General features: G+C 46.7%; 1 protein-coding gene and 2 long non-coding RNA genes across 4 annotated transcripts in view; 2 read left to right on the top strand and 1 right to left on the bottom strand.

Annotated features, from left to right (window-relative positions):
- The first annotated feature begins 1,074 nt into the window (after positions 1–1,074).
- LOC140420486 (uncharacterized) lies at positions 1,075–8,107 on the top strand. The gene is made up of 2 exons (XR_011946403.1): positions 1,075–1,360; positions 3,626–8,107. It is a non-coding gene; the product is annotated as an uncharacterized lncRNA (long non-coding RNA).
- Positions 8,108–9,832: 1,725 nt separating this feature from the next.
- LOC140420478 (uncharacterized) overlaps positions 9,833–20,911 on the bottom strand; it is a 122,673-nt gene continuing 111,594 nt past the window's right edge. Inside the window, exons 1-2 of one of the 2 annotated variants that reach the window (XM_072504486.1) lie at positions 14,379–14,566; positions 9,833–11,776 (exon numbers count right to left, since the gene is read on the bottom strand). In XM_072504486.1, coding sequence (XP_072360587.1) covers positions 10,409–11,416 — 1,008 coding nt within the window. In that variant the 5' untranslated portion in view covers positions 11,417–11,776; positions 14,379–14,566 and the 3' untranslated portion in view covers positions 9,833–10,408. Of the gene's footprint in view, positions 11,777–14,378; positions 14,567–20,911 lie in introns of those variants that run through there. The other variant, XM_072504487.1, reaches the window with a different exon arrangement.
- LOC140420483 (uncharacterized) lies at positions 14,564–16,360 on the top strand. The gene is made up of 2 exons (XR_011946397.1): positions 14,564–14,704; positions 15,994–16,360. It is a non-coding gene; the product is annotated as an uncharacterized lncRNA (long non-coding RNA).

Here is a 20,911-nt window from a genome sequence, read left to right on the forward strand (position 1 = left end):
AGTCTACCATGAGGGACCTTGTCAAAGGCCTTACTAAAGTCCATATAGACAACATCCACTACCCTACCTGTATCAATCATCTTTGTGACCTCCTCGAAAAACTCTTATCAAGTTAGTGAGACACGACCTCCCCTTCACAAAACCATGCTGCCTCTCACTAATACGTCCATTTGCTTCCAAATGGGAGTAGATCCTGTCTCGAAGAATTCTCTCCAGTAATTTCCCTATCACTGACGTAACGCTCACCGGCCTGTAGTTCCCTGGATTATCCTTGCTACCCTTCTTAAACAGATGAAATATGGCTAAGCCTGTCTCTCTCTCTCTGCAGGAATGTCCTGCAAATCCTCGGGGTCCTTCCCACCCAAATGAAAGAAGTAATCAGCGTATTGATTTTAACATTGGATGATTTGGGAAGAAAGATAAAAGATAGGGAGACATTGGAAAAGAAACAGCAACCTCGGAAGGATGTTCATGTTAACCATCTGAACCCTGTCGGCCAAAGACAGTGGGAGGTTGCCACCTCTGCAAATCTGCCCTGACCTCATTCACCAGCCGAGCAAACTGACATTTCTGAAGAGAGGCCCACTCGTGGGCTACCTGGATTCCCAGATAACCAAGCTGGATCTGGCAAGGTTAAAAGGCAACATCCCCAGGTCAGCCCCCCTCTCTGGGGGATCACCAGATAATATGAGCTCTTGTCCGGATTTACTCTGTACCCAGAAAAGGAGTCAAAACTCCACAGAAGCTTCATTATCTCATCCATCATGGAGACTGGGTCCGTGATATAAAGAAGCAGATCACCTGCATACAGGGACACCCTGTGCTCTCTCCCTCGCCTCTCTAACCCTGTCCATCACCCGGAAAACCTCAACATAGTAGCCAATGGCTTTATTCATAGTAATATCGAATTCCTACAGTACAGAAGGAGGCAATTCGGCCCATCAAGTCTGCACGCCCCTCTGAAAGAGCATCCTACCTAAGCCCACACCTCTACCCTATTCCTGTAACCCAACCATCCCCTTTTGGACACTAGGGGGATGTTTATCACGGCCAGTCCACCTCACCTGAACATCTTTGGACTGTGGGAGGAAACCGGAGCTCCCGGAGGAAACCCACTCAGATACGAGGAGAAAGTGCAAACTCCACACAGACAGTCACCCAAGGCTGGAATTGAACCCGGGTCCATGGTGCTGTGAGGCAGCAGTGCTAACCACTGTGCCACCATGCCACCCCAAGGCAAACAGAAGCAGAGACAGTGGGCAACACTGCCTTGTGCCCCTATCCAACTGAAAATAACCTGAGCTCAGCATATTTGTATAAACACTAGTGGTGGGAGGCCTTTATAACAAACGGATCCAAGGTCTGAATTTCTGCCCCCCAATCTGCTCCATTAAGTTAGATGGGTTCTTGATTAATAAGGGGATCAGGGGTTATGGGGAGAACGCAGGAGAATGGGGATGAGAAAATATCAGCCATGATTGAATGGCGGAGCAGACTCGATGGGCCGAGTGGCCTAATTCTGCTCTATGTCATATGGTCTTATGAAAGTCACCACCACTTTGGCCACCCCGAAGGAATCACAGACCTGGGCATAGATCGGTCAGACTAGGATCCAAAACACAATTAAAGTCTCCCATCAAGATTAGCTGATGTGTGTCCAAGTCAGGAATAGAGGTCAGTAATTTATTAATATAAACTGTGATCGTCCCAATTCGGAGTGGACACATGTACTGGGACTATCAAGGTGCCCACGAAAGACCCACTGACAATCACGTGTCTCCCATTCGGATCTGTCAGAATTCGAAAAGCTGAAAAAGAAACGCTTTTACTTATCAACACTGCGGTCCCCTGGGACCTACATCTGTCCCACCCAAGCCTTCCGTAACCGTGTCTGGTCCTGACCCGCAAATGGCTCTCCAGCAAAAACACCACATCCGCATTCAAACTCTTCACATAAGCGAATATCCCTGATCTCTTCACTAGACCGTTCAACCCACTCACATCCTCACATTCCAAATGGCCAGTCGGATTGAGGGTTTACCCCCACCCACCCCGTACCCCAGTCAGCCATATCCACCAAAAGAGATCATTCTAAAATGACTGAAAAAGTATCGGCATCGAGCCCACCTGAGTCGGCCACCAGGCCCCCAACAAAACAGAGCAAAGAGCAAGCTGTAGTCACTGTCGATAAACCCTCCCCATCCCCCAGCTCCCCATCCCCCAGCCTCTCATTAAAACCACAACCAAAAGCCCGAAGAACCCCCCCAGACCCTTAGCTCAACAATCTTTAACCCCAAACAAAACCAGCGCACACAGCCCATTATCTAAAACCTATACTATGTTAATGAGCTGCAGTTACCCCCACCACTTCGTTCCCATTAACTACCTTCTTCAGCTCGCAGGGCAACTCCCCTCCCCCTGGGGCATATAAAACTGAGTAACCATAACAACCCCCCCCCCCCACCTGCACCCAACTTTAAATAAAGGGAGCCCCCACCCCCACACAAAAACAGTCAAATACAAACTGGTAGAAGAAACCCCAACAAGACCCCAAAACCACAATCCCTCTCCAAAAACAACAAGACCCCATATATAATACAAAATATACCGAGCCTGAGCTTCCTCACAAAAGCATCGGCATCATCCAGCGCCTCAAAAGTAGTGGTCTTTTGAATTAAACCACCCCAATCCGAACACCACGTATGAAAAGTGCAGCCTTGGCCTTGATAAATGCCGCCCTCTTTTTTGGCAGCTCCGCCCCCACATCCTGATGGGGCCTGATGGCATGGCTATCCCATTTGTAGTTACGGTGATCATTCGCCCACCGCAGGACTCGTTCCTTATCCCAGTAACTGTGGAACCTGACGGTAATTGCCCGAGGTGGCTCTCCTGGGCAAGGCGTCTGACAGAGCGAGTGATGGGCCCCATCCAGCTCAGGAAGGAACAACTGTTCACCCTCCCCACCATCTTCCCGAACATCCTGGACGTGTATTCAGTCGGGTGCGGGCCCTCCAATCCCTCCAGCAGCCCCATAACGCGAAGAGTTTGTCTCCTGAAGCGATTCTCTAAGTCGTCTACTTTGGCACACAGAGATTTGTTATTATCAGCTAACAGACCATCTCAGCCTCTAAAGAGACGATCCGCTTGCTCTTCATCGAAAGAGTCACCCCCATGCCCTGCACCCTTTACCGTTTATCAATTGAATAGGAGCTGGGGGCTCCTCGATTGATATAGGGAAATCCTCGGTGATAGTCGGCTGTTGCTAAGATGCCCATGAGCATCTCAACTGACAACACTATAACTTTCGCTTCGGCAGCAGCCGCCGCCATTTTGTTTCCAATGAGCCTGGAAAAGAATCTGAATCGGATGACGATTCTTTGCCCGCTGGCTTCTTCAAACTTGGTTTCTTGGACATTTCCACAGTAATTGAGCTTTATCCCATTGGCAAATTTGAAATATCCCCAAACCCCCTCAAATACCGGGTGAAAAAGATGGAAAACAAAGTCCCCGGATGAGAGCTGCCTCATATGCGGCCGCTCCCGACATGTCGCAACCGGAAGTCCCCGTGTGTTCTGAGTTTCTGTCCTGTACTGACACTGATGTGTTTTGTAAATTGTTTTTACAGGATATTAGAAAAGGAGGAATTACAGACAGATATCTCAAACTAAGCGTCTCGATCAGACTGAGTCACTCGATTCATCAGGGCATGAACATCATCGGACTTTGAATCTAGAAGGAGAAATGTTTGCCTCGTCTGTTGGCTTGAGAAGATTTTAAAACATGAGTGTGACTGGAAAAGCACCGAGACACACACACACCCGAGTGAGAGTGTTCCAGAGCACTGACTGTGGAAAGAGCTCTAATCAGTTACACAGCCTGAAAAAACAGCAGGAAGAGACCGTACATGTGTTCTGTGTGAGAACAAGGCGTCAACTGATTGTCCGCCCTGGAGAGACACAAATAGACCCAAAATATGGAGAAACGATGGAAATGTGGGGACTGTGGGAAGGGATTCAGAGTCCCATCTATGCTGGAGATTCATCGACGCATTCACACTGGGGAGAGGCCATTCACCTGCTCTCAGTGTGGGAAAGGATTCATTTCCTCATCCAACCTGCAGAGACACCAGCGAGTTTACACAGGGGAGAGGCCGTTTGCCTGCTCCCAGTGTGGGAAGGGATTCACTCAGTTATCCCATCTGCAGATACACCAGCGAGTTCACACTGGGGAGAGGCCGTTCACCTGCTCTCAAGTGTGAGAAGAGATTCACTCAGTTGATCAGCCTGCAGATACACCAGCGAACTCACACTGGGGAGAGGTTGTTCACCTGCTCCCAGTGTGGGAAAGGATTCACTCGGTTCGATAACTTGCAGTCACATCAGCGAGTTCACACTGGGGAGAGGCCGTTCACCTGCTCCCAGTGTGGGAAGGGATTCACTCGCTTATCCCACCTGTAGACACACCAGCAAGTTCACACTGGGGAGAAGCCATTTACCTGCTCCCAGTGTGGGAAGGCATTCACTCATATGTCCAGCCTGCAGTCACACCAGCGAGTTCACATTGGGGTGAGGACATTCACCTGCTCCCAGTGTGGGAAGGGATTCACTCGGTTATCCCACCTGCAGACACACCAGCGAGTTCACACTGGGGAGAGGCCATTCACCTGTTCTCAGTGTGGGAAGACATTCACTTTGTTATCCAACCTGCGGGCACACCGTCAAGTTCACACTGGGGAGAAGCCATTCGCCTGCTCTCATTGTAGGAAGGGATTCACTCGGTTATCCAACCTACAGAGACACCAGCGACTTCACACTGGGGAGAGGCCGTTCACCTGCTCTCAGTGTGGGAAGGGATTCCGTGATTCATCGCACCTGCTGAGACACAAACAAGTTCACAAGTGATTACAGGGGTTGGATTCTGCTGTTAGTGTTGCTACTCTCAATTACATCCAGGACTGCATTTTGTTCATTCTGACAGTTGGTCAATGGGAATGGTTGGAGAGTTTCCTCTACTGGACTGGCCGGTCTCATGACTTTGACTCCAGTGGGCTGTTGCTCTTCGAGCCTTGTTGCGAATACCTGGTTTCAAATTTCACAAGGATCACAGATTGAAAGTTGGTTTGGAAGTTGGAAGATGTTTCCTTCCCATTTCTGTTTGGATCCCCCTAAAGCATGCCACCTTGCCATGGAGATGGGCCATGGAGGGTACATGGTTCTTTTGTTTAATTTATCTCTTGTGTTTCTCAAAAAGTTTTATCATACTACTACAGGTAGATCCAAAATAAATACATTTTTCTCGGTTCCATTGAGTCTACAGCACAGGGCCCGGCCAGTCGGCTCAATTGGTCTCTGTCTGTATTTATGCTCCACATGAGCCTCCACCCAGCCCTCTTCATCTCCCCCATCAGCATATCCTTCTATTCCTTTCCCCCTTGTCAAGATACAGGAGTATTCATGTTGTCCACCTCAACCACTCACTGTGGTAGTGAGTTCCACATTCTCACCACTCGCTGGGTAAAGAGGTTTCACTTGAAATCCCTATTGGATTATTGAACCCCTGAAAATGGATTGAAAATGCACGCAGCATTTGACAGAGATTGGATGAATTGTCAGCGCAGATGGGGCAGCACAGTGGTGCAGTGGTTAGCAGTGCTGCCTCACGACGCTGAGGTCCCAGGTTCGATCCTGGCTCTGGGTCACTGACATGTGTGTGCACATTCTCCCCGTGTTTGCGTGGGTTTCACCCCCACAACCCAAAGATGTGCAGACTAGGTGGATTGGCCACCCTAAATTGCCCCTTAATTGGACAAAATGAATTGGGTACTCTAAATTATAAAAAAAGAATTGTCAGCACGGATAGAGATAAATGTGTGTCCTGATAGACATTACAGAGACTTGTTTGAAAGGTGACCAAGGCTGGAATCTAAATGCTGAAGGGTATTTGACATATTGGAATGCATGAAGCTCGGAAAAGATGATGGGATTGCTCCTGTTCATTAAGGATTACATTAGTTCATTACTGAGAGATCAACTTAGCCTGAAAGTTCAGGGTGTGGAATCAGCTTTGCTCGAGATAAGAAATAATACGTTACAAGGTCTCATGTAAGTAGTTAATGGGCCTCCTAACAGTAGTTACATTGTAGCTAGAGTGTACAGGAAGTATTAAATAAGGCTTGTAATTAATGTACCACAATAATCATGGGTGACTTTAATCGAATATCGATTGGGAGAGTCAGATAGGCAGAGATAGCCTGGAACATCGGTTAATAAAGATTTTGGGGGAGAATTTCTTGGAGCGCGTCTTTCTGGAGCCAACCAGGGAGCAGTCAATCCGAGACCTCCGTGTGCAGTGAGACAGGCTTAATCAATAAATATGTGGTGATGGAGCATCTATGTAACAGTGATCATAATACTGCACATTCTCCCCGGGTGCTCTGGTTTCCTCCCACAAGTCCTGAAAGACGTGCTGTTAGGTAATTTGTACATTCTGAATTCTCCCTCTGTGTACCTGAACAGGCAGTGGAATATGGTGACTGGGGCTTTTCACAGTAACTTCATTGCAGTGTTAATGCAAGCCAACTTGTGACAATAAAGATTATTATGTAAGTCAATGTTTATTCATTTTAATAGTTTTGTTTTAGTTATGTTCAGTTATTGCAGAATCAAAGTGTATGAATCAATTCACTCAATACGGTATCTCACTCTGAGTCTCTGTATTCAGGTGCACTCGTCCTTGACAAGTGACTTGTGCCGTATTGTCTTCGGCTAAAGTAGGTTTAATTTTATGGTTTTACCACAAGACTAATGATGAATGAGAATCTCTGTTATTGCAGGATTTGACTAAACAGCTGGCTTGTAATGCAGAACAAGACCAGCAGCGCGGGTTCAATTCCTGTACCAGCCTCCCCGAACAGGCGCCGGAATGTGGCGACTAGGGGCTTTTCACAGTAACTTCATTGAAGCCTACTTGTGACAATAAGCGATTATTATTACTACGTGTCGATGCTAGAGAAATGCTGTCTTAAATTGTATTTGCTTTTTAACTTATTGCAAAAGAGTCACTTTCCTTCAAATTGTACAACAGATTTTCTGCATTATTGTGGTTTTATCAGTTTCTGTGATGGTGTTGTAGTTATGTCTTTTCTGTGACTTTTATTTCTTGTGAACATGTAATTTATGAACAGAAAATGATATTTTGTAACGTGTATCTTGCTACTTGAACTGTAGCACACCGATCACCGTTACAAATTTATTCTGTGTTCAGTAGGAATTGCTGTATTAGTTTAAGTTTGTGTATCTTGTGCACTTTCAGTTATTTGTATTTAAGTAACTTGCTTCAGTCATTGACAATCACTGAGTTACACATGACACCTGAAGATGTATCATCTCAGCACGGCGGCACAATGGCTAGCACAACCTCTTCACAGCACCAGGGACCCGGGTTCAATTCTGGCCTTGCGTCAATGTCTGTGTGGAGTTTGCACGTTGTCCCTGTATCTGTGTGGGTTTCTTCTGGGTGCTCCAGTGTCCTCCAACAGTCCAAAGATGTGCAGGTTAGGTGGGGTTATGGGGATAGGGTGGGGGAGTGGGCCTAGATAAGGTGCTCTTTCAGAGGGCCGATGCAGACTTGATGGGCTGAATGGCCTCTTTCTGCACTCTAGAGATTCAGTGGTGCGATGGTATCAGTTAGGACGATGAGCCTGACGAATATTAATCATGAGAAAGTGACACCACAATGAGAAAGTGACATCACACATCAGCAAGGTGACCGATATCCTTCAGAGACCAATCAGACATTGATCGTACCCCATTTAACCAATCAGGGACTGATCATGGGCTACTTGGGCCAATCAGAACCACAGGATACTACCAGCCATGCGTAGAGGTAGGTACTAGAAAGGGTTAATGAGCTACAATTTTCTGGAGCTCGGTGCACAACACAACATGAAGTAAGAGGATAGACTTCAGTCAACAGAACAAGAGACAGCTCCACAGTCACCTGGAAGCTGAGAGCTGGTGATCCAGAGTGAACGGACTGATCCACTGCCTTTGTTAATTATTGTGATTTTGTACTTATTACAATTCACTTAATAAATTCTGTGACAACATTCTTGTATCCGGAATGGTCTGCAACTAGTCAGGAGCTGCAGGTAACTTTCACAACACAGTCTGATGTGTAATTGATTTGAGTGTTACAATTCAGATTGGAGCCAAACCCGGATCTTACAATAGGATCGAATTTCACATTCCTGCACCAAGTGATGGCTTTTGTAAACTCCTTTTACAAGATATTAGAAGGGGAGGAGTTACAGACAGAAATTTCACACCAAACATCACATCAAGATGTGACAGAGTCACTCGATTCATGGGAGCTGAATATCATCGACCTTTGAATTTAGAATGAGAAATGTTTGTCTGTTCTTCTGCTGAAAGAGATTTTTAAACATCACTCAGTGTACAGACACTGAGCCAGGCTCATCCGAGTGAGGCATCGCTAAAAAAATCCATTTTATATTTTGCAGCTCACCCAAAGATGGAAATTTCAGCACACATTTCTCCATCTTGTATTTTTTAATGTTTTGTTCACCCGTTAAATATCCTCGACTTCTGGACGTTTCATTACAGAACTCAGCTCGAAGACATCAAAACTTGTATCCGGCCTTGTCTGTGTGCCCCATTCGTCAATTCAACTTTGCAGCAGTTCAGTCCCAGCTTTGGAAACATCTTCATCTTTCTGTGAGGCCCCGGCCCCATTGACTGTGACAGGGTTCATACTGTCTCCATGAGATTGTTGATGTAAAGCCACGTCAGACCCACACTGCCCGTTTTTCAATCCAATTTATTTAAAGGTCCTAGAAGCCTGACTCCAGCCTTAAATGTTGTTCTGATCCTGTCAGTAACATTATTTTGGAACTCACTAGTACCACCACATAGGCAGTCATCAACATGCATCATAAAGATGCCCGAGAGTTTCCTGCCTTTGTACCAATAAAGCACGGCAGCTTCTGCCTTCAGGTAGGGACAACCTGACTTGGACAAAACTGATCTAACTGAGAAGTGCCATACACTTGAAACATTGTTCAAAACATAGACAAACTTATTGAACTTCCAAAGTCTTCGATCTCCATCTGGCACCGTAGGTGGTTGCAGAAACACTGCCCTCTGGAGGTGATCCCCCAGCACAAATGCAGCTTTTATGTTTCTTGACTGAAGGTTCCGAGAAAATGACACGAAAAGGGCCAAAGAAATTTCAAAATTACCTTTCCCGCTGTGGGTGAGTCCACTCTGACCTCTTTCTCTCCGAAGACTTCTTCAAATTCCCGCGTCACTGACCTCACCTTGGGCCTTATAAGTTCCATCTGGTTGGACCTTTTCTGTGCAGATCCATCGATGTGATGATGCTGGCTGACCCCTATCTGGGACCTCTGAACACACGCCAAACTCTGTCCAACTGCCTAACTCTTTCTGTTTCACCTCCCGTACGCCTTTATCCCCTCATATTTTGGCAGCTACAAAACCCTCTCGGTCACGGGGACTTCAGTATCGCCCCCAAACATATCCTTGGTATAAAACCGACAATTCCCTGCCTGAAATGTTCCAGTTATTGAAATTGCATTGAATTGATGTCAAAGAAACAGACCAGAAACAGCTCCCTGAGGTTCTGAGGAGTCCCCAATGGTCAGTCAAACTGAACTAAACACGGGTGGTATAAAACAAACAATACTCACCCCGGTATCTGCTGTCCACGGGGACTTTCCTTTAATCAGAGCCGTCAGTGGATCGTGTTCCTGACACCAGGTTGTTTTGGGACAAATGTCACTCGGAGTCTAGAGTTGGGTAAAGTTTAGGAATCTTTATTACAAACACGCAGGGAATGCTTCAGCGAACTGAAGCACCTCAAGGAGTAGTTACAATAACACACGTTTATACACAGTACAGTTGCAGCTGTTTTGTCTGCAGGTTAGTGGGAAAGTACAGGACGTACTTTAGCACCTTGATACTGCCGATACTTCCAGTCAAGGATGTTGGGGTCCCTGTCGGGACAGGAGATGTGTTGGTGAAATTTTGGCAGTACACTCGAGGTTGGCCTGGTTGAAGTCCCCGGCCACGATGAACAAGGCCTCCGGGTATTCTGCTTCATTGTTATTTATAGCAGTGCGGTGTACAATTCATCAAGCGCCTTCTTCACTTCCGCCTGGGGTGGGATGTAGACCGCCGTGATGATGGCAGAAGAGAATTCCCATGGAAGGTAGTTTGGACGGCACTTCACAGTCGGGTATTCCAGATCCGGGAGCAGTAGTTCGCCAGGGTCACCACGTCCGAGCACCAGGAGTTGGCGAGGAGACAAACACTTTCACCCACTCCAGGTTCAGTCCTGGATGTGATTAACAGCAGAATCTAACCCAACATCACTTGTGAACCCTTTGGTGTTTCAGCATGTTGGACAACTGAGTGAATCCCCCCCCACAGTGAGAGCAGGTGAATGGCTTCTTTCCAGTGTGAACTCGCTGGTGTCTCCGCAATCTGGATGATGTTTGAAACCTCTTTGTGCAGTGAGAGCAGCTGAACGGTCTCTCCTCAGTGTGAATGCGCTGGTGGGACATCAGTAGCTGAGCGCTTTTGAAACCCTTCCTGCAGTCAGAGCATTTAAAGGGCCTGCTCTTGGTGTGAGTGACATTGTGGCTACGCAGGTTGGATAATTGAGTGAATCCCATATCACACACAGAGCAGATGTATGGCTTCTCCCCGGTGTGAACTCGCTGGTGTCTCTGCAGGTGGGATAACTGAGTGAATCCCTTATCACACACAGTGCAGATGAACGGCTTCTCCCCGGTGTGAACTCTCTGGTGTCTCTGCAGGTGGGGTAACCGAGTAAATCCCTTATCACACACAGTGCAGATGAATGGTCTCTCCCCGGTGTGAACTCGCTGGTGGGTCTGCAGGTTGTGTAAATGAGTGAATCCCTTATCACACACAGTGCAGATGAATGGCCTCTCCCCGGTGTGAACTCGTTCGTGTCTCCGCAGGCTGCCAATGTCAGTGAATCCCTTATCACACTGAGAGCAGGTGAAAGGCCTCTCTCCAGTGTGGACTCTTTCGTGTCTCCGCAGGCTGCTAATGTCAGTGAATCCCTTATCACACACAGTGCAGATGAAAGGCCTCTCCCCGGTGTGAACTCGTTCGTGTCTCCGCAGGCTGCCAATGTCAGTGAACCCCTTTTCACACACAGTGCAGATGAATGGCCTCTCCCCAGTGTGAATACGTTCGTGTCTCCGCAGGCTGCCAATGGCAGTGAATCCCTTTAAACACTGAGAGGTGAAAGGTCTCTCTCCAGTGTGACTGTGTTGATGCCTTTCCAGCTCGTGTGGGGCTGTGAATCCCTTCCCACAATCCTCACATTTCCATGGTTTCTCCATAGTCCAGGTGATCTTGCATCTCACCGCGTTGGCCAATCAGTGAAGCCTCGTCCACACACAGAACACCTATACAGTCTCTCCCTGCTGTGAATGGTGTAGTACTTTTTCAGACTGTGTCACTGGTTAAAGCTCTTTCCACAGTCAGTGCTCTGTAACAGTTTCACACGGGTGTGTGTGTGTGTGTCTCAGTGCTCTTCCAGACACACTAATGTTTAAAATCTCGTGAAGCAGACAGAATAGACAAACATTTCTCCTTCTAGATTCAAAGGCCGATGATCCCAAGAATTGAGTTACTCAGTCAGTTCTTGATGTGATATTTAGTTTGCGATATCGGCCTCAAACTCCTCTCGTTCGAACTTCCTGCAAACAGATTTTACAATAGTAATCATTGTCAGTACAGGATAGAAACTCAGAACAGACAATTCTAGTTTATATCGAACATTCTTTCCTCTCTCTTCCCCTGAAATGCTGTAAATCTCAATCCCACACACTCCAAGGCAGGCCAGCAGCACGGTTCAATTCCCGTAATAGCCTCCCCGAACAGGCGCCGGAATGTGACGACTAGGGGCTTTTCACAGTACCTTCATTTGAAGCCTACTTGTGACAATAAGCGATTTTCATTTCATTTTCATTGTATCTAATATTCACCCTCCCAATTCTCCTGAAAGTGCTGATTCAGGCTCATTGACAGATCCAAGCTCACTGCTTCCTGTCCTGGACACAGAGACCTGAAAATCTTCATGCAGGCTGCCAGACAGATATATGTCGATATTACTGGATGAAAAATGTGTGTAATATACAGATTGTATTCACTTATTTTCCCTCCCAGTTTTCGTGAAGGCGCTGATCAACAAATCTAAACTCGCTAAAACCTGTACAAGAGTAGAGAATCTCCATATAAGTATATTTACTGATTAGAGGTAGGGAAATTCTGAGGAAGAATTTTATTTAGTCATGACAGGGAACTCACTGCCCACAAGGGTTGTGGAAGTCGAGATGATCAATAATTTAAAGTAAAATAGGATGGTCACGTGAAGAAAATAAACTTTCAGGTGAACAGGGATATCGAGGGGGAATGGGACTGACTGGATTGCTGTACAGAGAGTCAGCATTGAGTTGAGTTCCCAAATGGATTCTGTCAGTGCTGCAATGACTGTATGACTGGAAATATATAATGTAGGTACAGTACTACGTTACAAAAGTAGAAATAATAATCCATGTATTTTATTACAGAACCATCAATAATACCATACAATACATACCATATAACAACACTAGACATATCTCTGTCCAATATTAAATTTTTAAAAATTAATTTACGGGATGTGGACAATGCTGGTTAGGCCGGCATTTATTGCCCTTCCCCAGTTGCCCTTCCGAAGTAGTGGTGAGCTGCCTTCTTGAACTGCTGCAGTCCTGGAGGAGTAGGTACATCCCCTGTGCTGTTAGGGAGGGAATTCCAGGATGTTGCCCCAGGGACAGTGAAGGAATAGCAATATATTTCCAAGTCACGGTTGTGAGTAACTTGGAGGAGAACTTCCAGGTGGTGAGCTTCCCAGGTTTCTGCTGGTCTTGTCCTTCTAGATGGTAGTGGTTGTGGGTTTGGAAGGTGCTGTCTGAGGAACCTTTATGAGTTACTGCAGTGTATCTTGTAGATGGTATACACAGCTGCTACTGTTTGTCGATGGTGGAAGGTTTGAATGTTTATGGAAGGGGGTGCAATCAATTAGGCTGCTTTGTCCTGGATAGAGTAGAGCTTCTTTGTTGTTGGAGCTGCACTCATCCAGCAAAGTGGAGCGCATTCGATTACACTCCTGACTTGTGCTTGTAGATGTCTGGTGGACAGGCTTTGGGGTATCAGGAAGCGTGTTACTCGTCGTAGGATTCCCAGCCCTTGATCTGCCCTGGTAGCTACAGTATTAATATGGCTAGTCCAGTTCAGTTTTTGATCAATGGTAACCCCCAGGATGTTGGTTGTGTGGGTGTCAGCGATGGGAATGCCACTGAATGTCAAGGGGTGGTAGTTAGATCCTCTCTTTTCAAAGATGGTCATTCCCTGGCACTTGTGTAGCGCAAATGTAACTTGCCACTTATCAGCCCAAGTCTAGATATTGTCCAGGTCTTACTGAATTTGGACATGGACTGCTTCATTATCTGAGGAGTTGAGAATGGTGCTGAACATTGTGCAGTCATCCGCAAACATCACCACTTCTCACCTTATGATGGAAGGGAGATCATTGATGAAGCAGCTGAAGATGGTTGGGCCTAGGATACTGTCCTGAGGAATTCCTGCAGTGATGTCATGGAGCTGAGATGATTGACCTCCAATCACCACAACCATCTTCCTTTGTGCCAGGTATGACTCCAACCAGTGGAAAGTTATCCCCCGATTCCCATTGACTCCAGTTTAGCTGGGGCTCCTTGATGCCATACTCGGTCAAATGCTGCCTTGATGTCAAGGGGAGTCACTCTCACCTCACTTTTGGCATTCAGCTCTTTCGTCCAAGTTTGAACCAAGGATGTAATGAGGTCAGGAGCTGAGTGACCCTGGCGGAACCCAAACTGAGCGTCCAGGAGCAGGTTATTGCAGAATAAGTGCCACTTAATAGGACCTTTGATGACTCCTTCCATCACTTTGCTGATGATGGAGAGTATTCCGACAGGGAAGTAATTGGCTGGGTTTGATTTGGCCTGTTTACTGACCCCATCAATGCCAGCCATCTCCTGGAGAAACCAGCCCTTTAATTGTGAACATCCTTTTAGCCAGACAAATAAATGTGCCAAGCTGAGGGAGCAAAGGATGTCAATGTCTTTAAGAGAGAGAGAGAGAGAGAGAGACCTGGGCCAAGCTTTGCAGAGTCCGCACCCTCCATGGATTCACTTCCTTTCCCTTCAGTTGCTGCAAGTGACCAATTAAAGGTGAGAATGAGACTAGGGGGAGAAAAGAAAGTGTTTTACTCACAGATGTTGGAGACAGGAGTCTGTGTGCAGCTCAAGCTCATTCAGGGTTCAAGGAACAACAGCTTTGCTCCGCAGAAACCTCCTTTTCCAACTTCCGCATCTGATTGGCGGAGGGGCAGATCCTTTCCGGTCCTCCCAGTCTTTCCATTGGTCAACATCTGAGTGGAAAGGTCAGCGGAAGTGAGCTCTCCTGCGCGTGCGGAGCTTCCCCTGTCCCTGAGACATGCGCAGTCCCGGGTCAGGGTAGGGGGAACACCGACAGTCGGAACTGTCAGCCGGTTGCCTGGAAACCGTTTCGAGGATGTGTTGGGGAAGAGAGAACAAAGGGTGGGGACGGGGCTCGCGTGTCCGCGCGCCGGCGTGTGCGCACTAATGCATTGACGTCACCGCGGAGCGGATCGATTCCTATTGGCTGATTTAGAGGATGAGCTCCTTTGTGATGTCACAATGTGGAGGTTGGACAATGAGTTTCAGACTAAAACTTTCTCCTCTGGGCAACATCTGGGAATCAAATCAATGTCTCCCCCTTTTATAAAGTCATAATGTGGAGACCGGCGTTGGACTGGGGTGGGCACAGTAAGAAGTCTTACAACACCAGATTAAAGTCCAACAGGTTTGTTTCGATGTCACTAGCTTTGGAGCGCTGCTCATTCACCTGAGGAAGGAGCAGAGCTCCGAAAGCTAGTGACATCGAAATAAACCTGTTGGACTTTAACCAGAAGTTCATAAGATATAGGAGCAGAATTAGGCCATTTGGCCCATCGAGTCTGCTCTGCCATTCGGTCATGGCTGATCTCATCCTGGCCTTATCTCCACTGTCCTGAGAGTTCTTCAGAATCATTGAACCCGATTAAAAATCTGCCCAACTCTAAATTTACTCACTGTCCCAGCTCCACCGCACTCTGGGGTAGTGAATTCCACATATTCACAGCCCTTGGTAGAAACAGTTTTTCTTCAACTCTGTTTTGATTAGGGCAGCACTGTGGACCAGTGGTTAGCACTGCTGTCTACGGTGCTGAGGACCTGGGTTCGATCCCGGCCCCGGGTCACTGCCTGTGGAATTTGCACTTTCTCCCCGTGTCTGCGTAGGTTTCACCCCCACAACCCAAAGATGTGCAGAGTTGGTGAATTGGTCACACTAAATTGCCCCTTAATTGGAAAAAAAAATAATTGGTTACTCTAAAAAAAAATTTTTTAAAATTAGAACTGTTTTGAATTTGCTACCGCTTACCGTAAGACTATTACCTCTCGTTCTGGAATGCCCCACAAGAGGCAGCAGCCGCTCCAAGTCTACTTTATCTTTCCATTTCTTTTCTCATCCTGAGGGGTCATTGGTAACTTGCAGCAACTGTAGAGAAAGGAAGTGAATCGAGTCTATATGTTCCACACATTTTGAGTTCAGTAATATAGACATATTTATGTCTGGCAGTCTGCATGGAGATTTTCAGGCCTCTCCAAGATGGGAAGCAGTGAGCAGGGATCTGTCAGTCAGCCTGAATCAGCACCTTTAGAGAATTAGGAGGATGAACATTACAGAGTGAGAATGGAGGGAGTGTGTGTTGCATGGAAACTAGAATTGCCTGTTCTCAATTTCCATTTATAAATTCCTTTTACAGGATATTAGATGAAGATTTGCAGAAAAAAAACGAACGTCACTTCAGGATTTGGAAGAGTCACTTGGTTTATCAGGACCTGAATATCATCAGGAAAACTATCACTGCAAAAGACACATCTGGGGTTAAGGATTGCCAGTCAGGCGAAGGAACAGAATGGAAGTAAACACAGGAATGAAGAATCACATTGGGCTGGTACCAGGAGAATTGAGTGACAACTTCAGCGACAAAACCATGGAGTGTGATTTTTGATTGTCTTAAAAGTAAAAGGGCAACATTCTATTTATAGTTCAAGGGATACGTTCCCTATAAAAATAGTGTTAAGGCATTGTTGCTTCTAGTTTGTTGCAGTAAAAATCATAAAACATGATGTTTTTGTCTTATGACTCATTAATTTGTTCACTGGGTATAGAATTTATCTTTTAAAATTCCTGATCTTTTCAGAGATCTTACACAGTTGGTTTTGAGTCACAAGTTTCAACTTCCCATTCAGCCTCAGGCAACTTGCTGTCTCTTTGTTGCTCATGTCAATGACAGCCCAGTAACAGAGCTGAGGGCTGGAGATGCTGTGACCCATTGTAGGAGCTGGGATCAGTAGAAAGAAGAACCGTTGTTTCTGGTTGAGCTTTGTGTGAGGTGTCTGACCATGATGATATATGCAATAGCTAACCAGGTAATAAGTTGTGATGAGGGTTTAGAAACAGACCCTGGGTAGACGAGTTCAGTGAAGCTGTGGGCTCGTCAGCTGTCCAGTGAAACCAGGCATCCAACAGCCACAGAGACCTCGAATATTGGACACTGGGTTTAATCCTGTTCTGTATTAAACAGAAGACCTAGTTGATACTGGGTGATTGTGATATAGTTAATCTTACCCTTTATTCAAAATTGAATAACATTGATTCAAGTAAAGTAACTACCATGTCAATCTGTCAGTAAAGTGGTGTCAGTTCATGCAGATCCATGTCTGAACTCAATTCCATTACTTATTTTTGTTACTGACTAGACTGTCTCTCTCTTCTCTCCTCTCTCTCTCCTGCCTCTCTCAGTCTCTGGTGCTCCTTTCTCTCTGGTGCCTCTCACTCCCTCTGCTTCCTCTCTCTCCCTCTGTCTCTCTCAGCTGCCAATCACTCTCTCTCTTCCGTGCTTAGGAAGGCAGGTGGGATAGTTTCCTTTGGTAGCCGAGGGCTGAGATTATGAGAACAGGGAGATTGTGCTGGAACTGCATCAAACACCAGTTAGACCACAGCCATATTACATGAAGGATGTGATCACACGAGAGAGACGGCAGAGGAGATTTATTTATTTATTTATTTAAATTTAGAGTTCCCAATTAATTTTTCCAATTAAGGGGCAATTTATTGTGGCCAATCGACCTACCCTGCACAACTTTGTGTTGTGGGGGCGAAACCCACGCAAACACAGGGAGAATGTGCAAACTCCACACGGACAGTGACCCAGAGTCGGGATCGAACCTGGGACCTCATGCTGCCTGCTGCAGAGGAGATTTATGATGATGTTACCAGGGATGGAGAATTTTAACTATGAGGAAATATTGGATCTCCCCAGTGTGAATTCGCCGGTGTACAGTGAGTTGCTCCGATCGCATGAATCTCGTCCCACAGTGAGAGCACCTGAACGGTCTCTCATCAGTGAACAAGCTGATGGGGCATCAGTTCCCCGGACGTTTTATAGAATTTCCCACAGTTTAGACATTTGAAAGGTCTGTCTTTAATAATAATCTCTTGTCACAAGTAAGCTCACATTAACATTGCAATGAAGTGAAAAGCCCCGAGTCGCCACATTCTGCCGTCTGTTCGGGTACACGGTGGGAGAATTCAGAATGTCCAAATTACCCAACAGCACGTTAGATAAACTCGGTCAGTTCTCACTGGAACGACGGAGGTTGAGAGGCGAGCTGATAGAGGTTTACAAGATTATGAGTGGTATGGACAGAGTGGATAGTCAGATGCTCTTTCCTAGGGTAGGAGAGTCAAGTACTCGGGGACATAGGTTTAAAGTGCACGGGGAAATGTTCAGAACAGATGTGCGGAGCAGGTTTTTTACACAGGGTGGGAAATATATGGAACGTGCTGCCTGGGGAGGTGGTGGGAGCCGGTACCTTCGCGGCATTTAAGGGACATCTAGATAAATATATGAATAGGGTGGGAATGGAAGGATATGGACTCCATAAGTGCAGACAGTTTTAGTTTAGGCAGGTACCAGGGTCGGCGCAGGCTTGGAGGGCCGAAGGGCCTGTTCCTGTGCTGTATTGTTCTGTTTTTTTTTAAATTTAGAGTACCCAATTCACCTTTTCCAATTAAGGGGCAATTTAGCATGTTCAATCCACCTACCATGCACATCTTTTGAGTTGTGGGGGTGACACCCACGCAAACACGGGAAGAATGTGGAAACTCCACACGGACAGTGACCCAGAGCTGGGATTGAACCTGGGACCTCGGTGCCGTGAGACTGCAATGCTACCACTGCGCCATCGTGCTGCTCTTGTATTATTCTATGTTCATCTCTTTCGGGACTCATGGGAGGAAACTGGAGCACCAGGAGGAAACCCACGCAGACACGGGGAGAACGTGCAGACTCCACATAGACAGTGACCCAAGCCGGGAATCAAACCTGAGACCCTGGCGCTATGAAGCAACAGTGCTACCCACAGTGCTACTGTACCACCCCAATATGATCCCACTAGTATTTCAGCAAGGCGGATGACTGCATGAATCCCTTCCCACAATCAGATGAATGGCCTCTCCCCAGTGTGAATTCGCTGGTGGACAGTGAGTTGAGATGATCGCCTGAACCCAGTCACACAGCGAGAGCACCTGAACGGTCTCTCATCAGTGTGAATATGTTGATGGGCCATCAGCTCCCAGGAGACTTTATAACATTTCACATAGTCTGGGCATTTAAAATGTCTCCCATCAGTGTGAACATGTTGATGGTACATCCGTTTTCCAGAGCTTTTAAAGAACTTCCCACAGTGCAGACATTTAAAAGGCATTTTGTCAGTGTGAACTCGCTGGTGTCTCAGCAGGGTGGATATATGAGTGAATCCCTTCCCACACTCAGTGCAGACAAATGGTCTCTCCCCGGTGTGAACTCGCTGCTGTTTCAGTCGCTTGGATGAATCAGTGAATCCTTTTCCACACACACAGCAGGTGAACAGCTTCTCTCCAGTGTGAACCCGCTGTTGTGTCAGCAAGTTTGATGACCAAGTAGATCTCTTCCCACTCACGGAGCAGATGAATGGTCTCTCCCCAGTGTGAGTGCGTCGATGAGTTTCCAGCTCAGACGGGAAACCAAATGCCGCCTCACAATCCCCACATTTCAACGGTTTCGCGCCAGTGTGAATGCGCTTGTGTCTTGACAGGCCAGAAGATTGGCTGAAACCTCGTCCACACACACAACACATGTATGGTTTCTCTCCACTGTGAACGGTGTTTTTTCCTTCCATGTGAATTGATGGAATTCCCTGCCCAGTGAAGCAGTTGAGGCTCCTTCATTCAATGTTTTCAAGATAAAGATAGATAGTATTTTGAAGAATAAAGGAATAAAGGGTTATGGTGTTCTGGCGGGAAAGTGGAGCTGAGTCGACAAAAGATCAGCCATGATCTCATTGAATGGCGGAGCAGGCTCGAAGGTCCAGGTGGCCTACTCCTGCTTCCAGTTCTTATGTTCTTATATTATGTTCAAAACCTGTGAGGCCGGCACTAGGAAAAGGTGACCTTGAAAACTGCCAGATTTTCACAAAAGAACAACTGATTCACTGATGTCGTTCAGGGAAGGGAACCTTCCGCAGGTCTGGGCCAGAAACGTTTCGGGCCTCTGTGGTGGGAGGAGAGTGAGAAAAGATTGAGAGCAGAGGCGGAGAAGGAGAGGGAATTTATATTTCCAAAATTCAACCAGAACATTGACAGAATCTCCCAAACCCTCAACCTCTGCCTCCTTGAAGGACCAAGATATCGGGTCTGTGAACACCATCACATCCAGGTACCCTCCAAGGCACACACAGTTCTTTCTGACAGTAAGTAATGGGTGAGCAGAAACTTTCTCCACTTCAGTATTGGGAAGACATTGCGTTCAGCCCCTGTAACAAACTCCATTTATTAGCCACTGACTCCATCCCTCACCCTGGTCATTGTTTTGAGATTGAGATTGAAAGACATTGTCCAAATGGTTGGTGTGATATTTGACCCCGTGACTTGCTCCCAACCACATATTTACATCATCTTGAAGACTGGATTCCACCTCAGTAACATTGCCTGACTCCACCCAAGGCTCAGAGCATCTGTTGCTAAAACTCTGATCTATTCCTTTGTTATCTCTGAGACATCTATGATCCTCAAATTGATACTTCCTGAGTATTCCTGATTTTATTTACTCTGTCTTAGGTGGCATCACCTGAAGGTGCCAAGACCTCAAGACTTTGTAAGGTGCACCTTGTACACCACCTTCAGCGGTATCAGTCCCAGCCTCACACACAAAATCGAGGCGTTTAGCCTCCGCAGCACACACCCCTCCTCCAGCGCCACAGCCAGCTTTTCCTCCCACTTCGCATTAACCCCTCCATGGACACCCCATCCTCCTCCAAAACCCTCCTGTAAATCACCAAGACGATCCCCTGTCGCCACCCCCCCCCCCCCCCCCCGACCCCCTCACCCCGTCCGCTGACAACACGACCTCCAACAGCGAGGAGACAGGCACTATTGGGAAGGTCGGGAAGACCTTCCTTGCAAAGTCCAGCACCCGCATATACCTAAAACATTCTCCCCACGCCAACCCAAACACCTCAGTCAGCCCGTCAAAGCTCGTAAACGGCCCTTCCAGAAACAGGGATTCTATAATTCTAACTTTTAAAAAATATTTTAGAGAAGCCAATTATATTTCTTTTCCAATTAAGGGGCAATTT

This window comes from Scyliorhinus torazame, chromosome 5 (genome assembly GCF_047496885.1).
Source record: "Scyliorhinus torazame isolate Kashiwa2021f chromosome 5, sScyTor2.1, whole genome shotgun sequence".
In the NCBI taxonomy this organism is placed as follows: domain Eukaryota; kingdom Metazoa; phylum Chordata; class Chondrichthyes; order Carcharhiniformes; family Scyliorhinidae; genus Scyliorhinus; species Scyliorhinus torazame.